General features: G+C 49.4%; 2 protein-coding genes across 2 annotated transcripts; both read left to right on the top strand.

The window, feature by feature from the left end:
- Nucleotides 1-1,072: 1,072 nt before the first annotated feature.
- Nucleotides 1,073-3,738, top strand: BC939DRAFT_478060 (uncharacterized protein; the record flags this gene model as incomplete). Its single annotated transcript, XM_051558732.1, has 3 exons — nt 1,073-2,801; nt 3,107-3,215; nt 3,660-3,738. The coding sequence occupies 3 exons, from the start codon at nt 1,073-1,075 to the stop codon at nt 3,736-3,738; spliced, it is 1,917 nt and encodes a 638-aa protein (XP_051411079.1).
- Nucleotides 3,739-7,477: 3,739 nt separating this feature from the next.
- BC939DRAFT_454722 (permease family-domain-containing protein) lies at nt 7,478-10,030 on the top strand. Its single transcript, XM_051556099.1, has 3 exons — nt 7,478-7,873; nt 8,188-8,629; nt 8,723-10,030. Exons 1-3 carry the CDS (start codon nt 7,724-7,726, stop codon nt 9,868-9,870), a joined length of 1,740 nt encoding a protein of 579 aa, XP_051411078.1. The 5' UTR covers nt 7,478-7,723; the 3' UTR covers nt 9,871-10,030.
- The last annotated feature ends 301 nt before the right edge of the window (nt 10,031-10,331 follow it).

Raw genomic sequence — 10,331 nt, 5'->3', positions numbered from 1 at the left:
AAAGTACGAAAGTACGGTGTTGTCGTGCTGACCCTCAGATTTCCTTTTTCATCCAGTAGGAACTGATCCCGCTCTTTCTTACACGACTCCTCTCCTTCCTCCACCTTGCAGCACTGCTGCTAATTCCCTCAGTGGTGGCAGCAGCAGCAGCAACATCGCTGTCGACAGATCCCTTCAGAACAGCTTCAACCCCTTGCTCGCTCGTTTGAATAAACAGTTTCCTGACACCTCCACTTCCGCTTCTTCCTTACCTCATTCTCCGCCGCGTTGCTGTCCAACTCGTCCTAATCCTCCTTCTTTGTCATCAACCCCTTGTTCTTCCCCCTCCGCCACTCCAGTCTTTGTATTACCATCCTCATCCGCATCATCGTTTGTTGCAGCGGATAGTCAAGAGCTTGATTGCACACTCTCAACACTATCTTCTTTACATCCCACTTCTGTCGAGCCCCTCTCGGAACCAGTACCACCGCTATTGTCAGTACCATCAATTGTAGTCCCAGCAACCCCTGACTCAGCACCGACATCTGTGCGCAATCGCTCCAATCTCGATCACACAAGTCTTCACCCACAGACCAAGCCCTCTTGTGCGAAGAACCCGACTGTTGACCCATCAACACTTAATAGCCGCTGCTCTTACCTTGCATCGTCCTCCTTTTCCTCCTACAGTTGCAACTTATCTCCAACGCTCCCATCTATTACCAGCACACAGCCCCAGACAAGGACCAGTTCGTGGGCTCGGCTTTTCGACAAACATAGACGCTGTAGCAACAAGGTCGCGAGTACAACCACCATTGCAGCCACTGCCGTCTCTGTAGTAGACCTAAGCTCCTCTGGTAGCAGTAGTGGCGATTTCAGCACACATCGGCGACAGCAAGAACAAGTACAACAACAACAACAACAATACTCTTTACCAGAGCCGTTCCCCTCAGCCCAGACCCACAAACACACCAGTCTTGCAGGACGTGTGAGCTCGCTTTCGCTCCCGCGAATCCCACTTTACAAGAGGTCGAACAACCAAAGCAACAGCAACAGCGTCCGCAGTCACGGTTCCAGCGACAGTGTTCTGACCAAGATGCTCAAACTCTCCCGAAACCACAGTATGCCTGTCTCGTCAGTGTCGACCACAACAACGGCACCACTGGGCAAGAAGAAGCGCAGCAGCATACCGCGCCCACACACAAACTCGTTCTCGATCCCAAGTATTAACTTTAGCCGCTCAGCAACCGATAAGAGTGATGTCAGCCTTGCACCAGGGTCCCATCCCACTTTCACGTCATCCTCGCCCTCCTCCACCTCAGCGGCGGCGTCCTCATCCTCTCATGCTATGGTCGATGTTTTGTATGCGACCGTGATTTCGGATATTCATCGCGGCAACTTTCTGCAGCTCTCGGACACAAAACTCGATGCATTGATCCGGTTCCTCGCTGGAAAGGACTCGACGACCTTACAAACTATCAATATTAAAACTATGGTGATCTCTGCAACGGACGCACGGCTCCTCGCCCGGTTGGTCCGATCTTCGGAAGCCGCCAATATCCGGACACTCAAACTCGACCGTAACACGATCAGTCAGGATGCGTTCAAACTTCTCTTCGAGGCCTTCAAGTACAACAGAACGATAACGACGCTGAGCATGACGAGGGCGAGTGTGGACGACAAGGCGATCAAGGCGATCGCAAAGGCCGTTGAGAAGAGCACGACTTTGAAGGAACTGGATCTGTCATCTAATCGGATCACGGCGCTTGGGTGTGAGATCCTTTGTGAGGCCCTCGTCTGTAACCGCTCACTGACACGGTTATGTCTGCAATCGAATAACTTCAAGAAGCCGGGTGCAACACCATTGGCTATGCTGTTGAGGAAGAATCGGGTGCTGAGGCATCTGAACGTCGGGTCGAATGGATTGGGAACCGAGGGTTGTGTGATGATTGCGGAGGCCGTCCGATTCAACCGGTCGTTGAGTTCGTTGAGTCTGGATTTGAATGAGATGGGCGCGTTAGGCGCGACGGCCATGGCCATAGCGTTGGTGTCAAACCGGAATTTGACGTATCTGTATATCCCGCACAACAATATCGGCGAGGAAGGGCTGATCAAGATTTGCGCGAGTCTGAAGAGGAACACGACGTTGGTCGGCTTGGATCTGGAGTTGAACCATATCGGGAGCGGTCAGAGCATCGAAGGGATGAAGGCCTTGGCGGAGGTGTTGAGGACAAACACGAGTCTGCGTGATATCAATCTGTCGTATAACATCTTATCGAGCGAGGCTGTTCAGGAGCTGATGAAGGGCGTGGCGGCAAATTCGACCCTCGAGAGTATCGTGTGCACGAACTGCTGTATATCCACCGAGGGTGCCATGGCCATCGCCGAGGTCCTCCCTTCTGCAAGGGGGCTCCAAAATCTGGGACTAACTGCGAATCCGGATATCTTGGTCGATGGCTACTGGGCGCTGGCGCAGGGGCTCTCGAAAAACAGGTCCATGAAGGGAATCCAGCTCGATTATAATTCGGAGGATCGACATACGCTGTACGAATCGATCCAGCATTCGTTGACTAGGAACTTTATCTGGCAACAGGCTCTGTATTCAGCCGCGTGTCATATCCTGACGCTCTCGAGAGTTGTGCTCCTGGGTCGACCAGTGCAACAGCGGATGTTGATGTCGCAACAGCTCCAACTGCTACAGCAACAGAGCAGTGGTGGCGCGTGGAATCTGTTGAAGAGGGTCGGACTCCTGCGGACAAACTCAGCAAAATCATCGGCGTCGTTGTTGTCAATCGGAAAGTCTCAAGCGGCGGTGATCTTGAATGGTGAGGATGGGGAGGATGGTGGAAAAAACACCCACACGCGCCCCGCATCGATTGTTCGGCGCATTTCCTCCTCCTCTCTCTCTTCGAATACGACTGCGCCGACTGGATCATCACCAACACACGGGAGCACAGTCGCCCTCCCGCACCTCCAACAGTATCCATCCCGATCGCACTCCCCACAACTGCAACTGCAGCAAGACTATAATGCCCACAAAGTGATGGCAAACCTTGTGAATATGCCTTATGAGGTCTTTGAGCGGATCTGCACGTTTCTGGATACGGGTCGCAATATGTCGATCGCACAGATCCGGGCGACAATGCAGGCGGCAGGCGACCGGTCGACGCTCACGGCGTATTTTACAAAGGCTCGGATGCTGGAGCGGATCTTTCAGAGCCGGTTTATCCCATCGCTCGGTATGAGATATAGTGTCAAGAATGGCGATGAGAGGATATAGCGAGTGGAAGAGAAGTAGGTCGGCAGAGATGGTGTTCTGAAATAAAATTCAATGTGAATACTCCTACTCGATTGTTTGTATTGTAAAAATGCGAGAATGTGGATAGGCGAACTGCGAACAGCGAAGCGCGAGAGCGTAGGAGGAAAGACGCGTCAGAAGAGAGGTCATTCTACGGTAGAGAGAAGTTTTTGCCCGCGTTTTGTGATAGTCGACTTTGCGGCTGTCTTTTTTTTTTTTTTTGTTTGCCAAGCAGCCAGATTCATATTAAGGCGCGGAGGAAAATAACTTCCCGACTTCAATTGGATCTACAGTTTATCTGCAAAATAGATATAAACGTTCCAGGATAGTGGGTGGAGTTCGGTGGAGAATTTAGAACGGACACCTCCTACTGGGTTTTCTGTAGCTCGGATATATCCGTGGTAGGAAGGTACTACAGCGAACAACGAGGCGGATATTATGCGGACGAAAACATTATGAGTTGATAGTACTTCTGTTATCATCGGCGAAAATTAATGCGGAGAAAATTGAACCCACTATGGAGATGGAGATGGAGGGCGAAACTGATAATGTTTTCGTGCCCAGGGACACTACGATGTTGTTTTCGCATGTTCATGGCACCGTACTCGGAGAGAACGCGAAATCCGATATGCCCTTGCGTATCCGCTAAACCAAGGCACATGTGGTTCAGTAGAAAAAAAATAAATAAAGAAGCAAGGCGCACTGCGTCCCCGCGTATGACCGTAACGAGGGGCCCGGGTTCTTTTTGATAGATAATCCCAGGAATGGGGAACATGGTAATGCTGCGTCCTTTTTTTGCAGACAGAAACCGGTTTTTGGAAGTCGTCTGTGTTTTTTCCCCGCATTTTCCGAGTACCCATTTTGAGCAGACAAAACAAACAATGGCAAACCAACCATTGTGCATATTTGATGCATACAAAAACAAAACCTTGTGATTTTGCTACCTCCATGCTAGACTAGCACATATTGCAATGACGAGCGAAAGGAGGGAGCGAGCTCTAATTCCATGACCATATCATTCTGTGCCGTATTTTGTTTGTCTCTCTCGTTCTCTACTGTGGGATAGCTCAGGAAAAGAAGCCGCGAAGATCTTTTGTTACATCAGAGCAGGACCGATGTATGTTGCCCTACTTCCGGAAGGTTGTTCAAACGTATGTTTGGCTCGTAGCCCACTGAGATGTACACCGTCACCCTTGAATTTCTCTTCTTTACTGCTTGCCTCAGACTATTTCTGCTATCAAGGTTTTTTTTTCCCTCCTACTCGGAAGAAGGGTACGCTACGGTGTCCAGCTGTTTATGGTAACAGAAACCACATCCGCCATTTCCCCTCTCTCTCTCTCTCTTCCCCCCCCCCCCCCCCCCCCCCCAAAAAAAAAAAAAAAAAAAAAAAAAAAAAAAACTGGGAGCAAGGACTCTTCCCCACGAAAGAACTGACCAACGATAACGCACGCACAGTACACAGACATGATATCAAAGATGCATGTGTATGCGCTCGTGAATTTTTGAAGGAACGATTCAACAAGAAAAAAAGTGGGTGATTTGTTTTCTCATCTCACGTTTCCTTGTGTTTCGTGCCACCGCGTGCATAGACGTGCTATTGATCTGCATAAGGAAATGGAGCAAGTGCGGGGTAAAAAGGGTGCAGGGGTAAAGAAACCACATGAATAAAGACTAAAAAATGCGGGGTAGCCTTAGTCTAAGACTACATGGAAACAGCGAACTACATTATCGATCATGTTCTAAAGAACGTGTGTAGCATCTATCATGGATTCGATGCAAAAACGTGAGAAGGAACGCGTACCTAGCATATGTACACATCCATATACCGTGTCGATGCACCGTAGTCCTCATTGGATCACTGGGTGGTGTTCCAATCCCTTACTTCTGATTGCCACTGTCCACGATTGCACAATCCGACCGTCAGTTTCTTACTATGAAATACTCTAGATGATCAGAGGCACAACGAAGAACAAGAAGGTTTAACGTACTATAGAGTTGGTATTCAACGCGGAATGTGATTGATCCAAATGTGTGGGGTATTGTTTTCAAAGTCCACCGTTTCTTATCTTATTGGATAGCCTCTTTCAAAGATACGCACTCTCTCAAACGAACGAATGTTGTTGAATGAGGGGTAGGCTTTGTGGAAACTACGTGAGATGTTCGGGGACACTCTACTCTTGCCATTTCCATTTTCTCAATCTCATTCATTTGCGAGCTCCTAGATCGCAGAGGGTACCCGAATGGCATCTGATTGAGGTTTCCCACATCCTCCCGATAACTACTTGTGTTCAGCCTATGGCCCGTTGTGCGACGTTAGACAAAGGAATAAGGAGAAGCGAGTCATTCCGCCCGCCAGTTGTATTGCATTGAAGACATGCTAACATGCTAGACTAACCTGCTAACCTGCGTTTCTCGTGGTTGTAAATCCCCTGAACGGTGACTGATGGGGACTCTTTCTCCACAAATCGTGCAAAGATGGAGCTACTTCACCCATGTACTTTTTTCTTCCGAGAAAACGAAGGAAGGTGGCACACTATCAGCTGGTGTAGCTGTCAATGATATAGATAAGTATCCTTGATTGCCAAATGAACGGTCTGGTCGCGGTTGCTTACATTTTTGTACTGCCCGTGTCCACACAGCGCATACACATGTTCCGTGAAGGAATGGAGGACGGGGAAGGACCTTCTGGGGAAACGATGAGAGCAATGTTTTACCCTATTGCACAGCACGACGACTAGGTCTGTTTATGACTCTTGTAGACTATTAATACTCCTCAGAGCGTTCTTGGTGCTGACCGTTCTCTCAATCATTAAAGCCAACAATGGATTTCCTTGTGTATGTAGGATGGAAAATGCCGGCTTCCCCGCCCGGTTCTGGCTACCAAATTAGGGAGGTACCCTCACACGATGTTGGCACTCAGCACTATCCGCCTAACTTAAAAATTAAGAGTTGCAAAAAAAAAAAGAAAGATTAAGGCGTGAAGGCTGCTCATGATTCCCGGCAACCTGCTTTGTCAAAATGCCGTCTGTTGTATGTTTCGTGACATTGGTGCCATTGCCGATTATAGCTAGAAAGTAGTACATAATGTAAAATGTGCTCACAGACTTATTGCATATGGCCCTTTTGGCGCATAAAGCCCTTTTCGTTCACCTCGCGCACGCAATCGTGGCCGTTGTCGTTTTAAACACAGCCAAAAGATACAACAGAGAGTGGAAATATTGATGGGCCCATAGACTAGTGCAGCACGCACGCCGATACGATAGGCGGATGTGAATGGAGAGAACCTCTTGGGAACTTCTGCAAGAGCGAACTTTACGACAAATACAATAAGTGGGAGCGGCAACGCAACTGCACAAGCGTTGATCTATCCATGACCAGGGGCCAAAGGGAATCAGCCACTGCTACGGCAATTGTCCCCAGGGCTTGCATGTTGCCGCGTGCTTAGGCAAGAGTAGTAAAAGAGAGCATTTTAAAGAGCACTGGCACTTTGAGTATCTATGCGCTTCACCTCTTACTGTAGACTAGAGCCGCGCTGATGATAGACAGCCTTGGTGCTGGTCCAGTACTTACAGAGCTGTACGTGTCTTTTCATGTTATCGCTTGAGATGAGAGTGAGCAGCGGAGCTCTCCTTTAATTCAATTCGATTCAGAACTAGGTTTCCCCGCAATTTTCCAAATTCATCCCCATCCCTCGACTCTATTTAGTTTAGGAAGCGGACAAGATAGGGAGAATACAAGAGATGCGTGCGCGCACGGATGGGGCAGAAACGGCTTGGATGCCGCTGTGGTAAAGAAGTAGAAAACAGCACTGTAGCTTCAGCAAAGCCGACCTAAATAAAATGTCCGGATACAATGGGCAAATCCACTTTTTTCATTCTTGTTTACAGCTGATTCTCGGACATGCGATAGAGGGAGCAAGGGAGTGGAAGAAAAGTAAACAAAACATGGGAGATGAACAAACAAAGCATAACAACAGAAGCCAAACCCATGGGCACGAAAAAATACGGGTCAGCTCTACTGTTGGTGCATCGCTCACACGTACCCTCTTCACTCATCCTCCATGCATACATCGCACTGCGGGGAAGTTCTCAGGTGTATACAGAGCTGTAGCGAGAGTGAGAGTTTAGTCGGCGGTGCTTGGGATTGTTGAAAGAAGATAAAAGGGACCCAAAAAAGGGTTTTCTTTTCTGTCTCCGCTTTGCTGCCCTCGTCTCCCTCCCTTCACTGACCGGTGTGCTCACATCTTTTAAAAAAGGACCAAGAAGTGCCTCCTCTCTTCTTTTCTCTCCTCTTTTTCTCCGCACCTGTTTTAATTTCCTTCGAGGTCCCTATTCCTTCTCCCTTCGCCCCTCCCCTTCCTTGTCGCTGGAGCTCCAATTGCGCCTCTAGCACACCCCCATTTCTCCGACTTCCCCTCACATCCGCCACACCCCGTAACACAGCAGCAACATGTCGTTTCTCGACAGGCTGAACCGCAGTGTCGCGGAGTCCAGCATTGGAAAGCACTTCCGCCTCGAGGGATCCGGTGCTCGTCGTGAGCGTATTGGCTCCAAATTCACCACCGAGCTCCGTGCTGGTCTGACGACCTTTGTCACCATGGTAACCCGCCTATCATTATTTCTTCCGCACCCACCTCTTTCATTTTTTACGCCATGCAGCTCGACTCTCGACACTCTTTCCTTGATCCAGATACGTTCAGAAATATCCCCCGCGCCCTAAAATTAATTATCTCGCCCTCCTCGCCGTTTGGCTCCCGATGCCATGCTGACGGATAATTTGAATTGTGCAGGCCATATGCCTATCTGACCCTATTTTGGACGTAGCTATGAGCCATACAACACATGCACAATGGCGTTAACTAACCATGCACTACACCTCCTCCTCGGATATGGAATATACTCCCTGCAATGTAGGCCTACATTATCTCTGTCAACTCGTTGATCGTTACAGATTCTGGTGGAACTTGTGAGTGCAACAAAAGCGATAACGCCACTGAAGTCGGATGCTCCACCGACCCTGCATACATGGAGTGCCTCCAGGTCCTGAAGCTCGACCTGGTCACCGCCACCGCCGCCATTGCCTGCTTTTCCACTCTTCTCATGGGTCTCTTTGCCAACCTGCCCATCGGTCTTGCCCCTGGTATGGGTCTCAATGCCTACTTCACCTACACGGTTGTTGGATTTCACGGCTCGAACAGTATCAAGTACGAGACTGCCCTCGCCGCTGTCTTCATCGAGGGTATCCTCTTCATCTTGCTGTCGCTCTTTGGTATCCGTCAATGGCTTGCTCGTCTGATCCCTCAGTCTATTAAAATCGCCACTGGTGCCGGTATTGGATTGTACCTGGCTTTTATTGGTAAGTCGAGAATGTCTCGATCTAAATGGACATAAAACATGCCATTATTCTGTTCACAGCACTCATTGGCTACACTTTTAACTCTCGCCACAGGTTTCCAATCCTCTGCTGGTATCGGTCTGATTGGCGGTAACGATGCTACGCTGGTGACCCTTTCCGGATGTGCCAAGGACGCTGCTGGTGCGTGTATCGAAGGAACCCACATGCGCGGTCCCCAAACCTGGATGGGCATCCTTGGCTTTGTGATCATCGGCATCTGTCTCCTCTTCCGTGTCAAGGGTGCTGTCCTTGTCGGTATCTTGTTTGTCTCGATCCTGTCCTGGATCCGCGGTACCTCCTTCACCTACTTCCCCTACACTAGTACCGGTGACTCGAACTTTGACTACTTCAAGAAGGTCGTGACCTTCCATCCCATCAAGAATATCATTGGCAAGATGGACTTTCAGCTCGACAACTCGGAGATCTGGATCGCTTTGGTCACCTTCTTGTACGTCGATATCATGGACACCACCGGTACCCTCTACTCGATGGCTAAGTTCGGTGGCTACATGTACAAGAACGGTGACTTTGATGGCTCGACCGCTGCGTTCCTCTGCGACGCCACCTCCATCTCTGTCGGTGCCGTCTTTGGTGTCCCTCCCGTCACCGCCTTCATCGAGTCCGGTGCTGGTATCACTGAAGGTGGTCGCACTGGTTTGACCTCGATTACTACCGCCTTCCTCTTCTTCGTCTCGCTCTTCTTCTCGCCCATCTTCGCCTCCTTCCCTCCATGGGCTACTGGTCCAGCCCTGATCGTCGTCGGTTCGATGATGGTCAAGTCTGTCCGCTCCATCAACTGGGACTATGTGGGAGACGCTATCCCCGCTTTCTTGACCATCGCATTGATGCCCCTCTCCTACTCGATCGCCTATGGTCTCATTGCTGGTATCGGTTCCTATGCTGCCATCAACGGATTTGTTTATATCCTCGAGTTGGTCTCGGGTGGTCGCATCGTACCTGAGGATAAGGACTTGAAGGAGCCCTGGGTCAACGAGAGCTTCACCTGGCAGAACGTCTTGCCCGGCTGGATGCAGAAATTGATCTGCAAGGCTCGTGGCGAGATCTATGTCGATCCTTTGGATGTTATTGAGGAGGAGGAGCGTCTTGAGCGCGAGGCTGCCGCTGCCGCTGAGGAGCACGAGGCCAAGATTGACATGAGTGGGCGCCATCACGGCGACGCCCATGAGATGCCAAAGTATTAAAGAAGAATTCGTCTCTCTGTCTCTTTCGTGAAAATACTAGATATCTTAGATATAGCAAATGAACGGATATCAGCTTTATTTTTCAGAGACCCTTATACCGCCCATATAATCTATATCATCATCCACACAACAATCACATTTAATACACATCAAAACACTACGCATGCAAACGTTCAAGGTGATGTTGAATGTCATAGGAATTTGCGTACTGGGCACTCTTGGCTTTATTCACTTGATGCGATTGATGATATGAACCTTTTTCTTCTTCCTGCTTCGATGAAGGCCTCTTGAGACGTTATTACGACTAGACCACAAATAGATGCAATTCGCGGCCTGGGAAAGTTACTTGCCACGGTGCAGTATCTTCGCGGTTTTTTTGTCCACATTGGCGCCATATTGAAAGTGCTGGGCCTAACCCTTAAGGGCATACGTATAACCTATCGACAGACTCGAATTTGATG

The sequence above is a fragment of the Gamsiella multidivaricata genome (assembly GCF_025024155.1).
Source record: "Gamsiella multidivaricata strain RSA 2152 chromosome Unknown BC939scaffold_42, whole genome shotgun sequence".
NCBI classification, from domain to species: Eukaryota; Fungi; Mortierellomycota; class Mortierellomycetes; order Mortierellales; family Mortierellaceae; genus Gamsiella; species Gamsiella multidivaricata.
This window is presented reverse-complemented; position numbering and strand designations above follow the sequence as displayed.

Coding starts and splice junctions, on each gene's coding strand:
- BC939DRAFT_454722 (XM_051556099.1), top strand. CDS start 7,724: ATGTCGTTTCTCGACAGGCTGAACCGCAGTGTCGCGGAGTCCAGCATT. Junction 7,874..8,187: donor TGACGACCTTTGTCACCATG/GTAACCCGCCTA, acceptor CCTGCAATGTAG/GCCTACATTATCTCTGTCAA. Junction 8,630..8,722: donor ATTGTACCTGGCTTTTATTG/GTAAGTCGAGAA, acceptor CTCTCGCCACAG/GTTTCCAATCCTCTGCTGGT.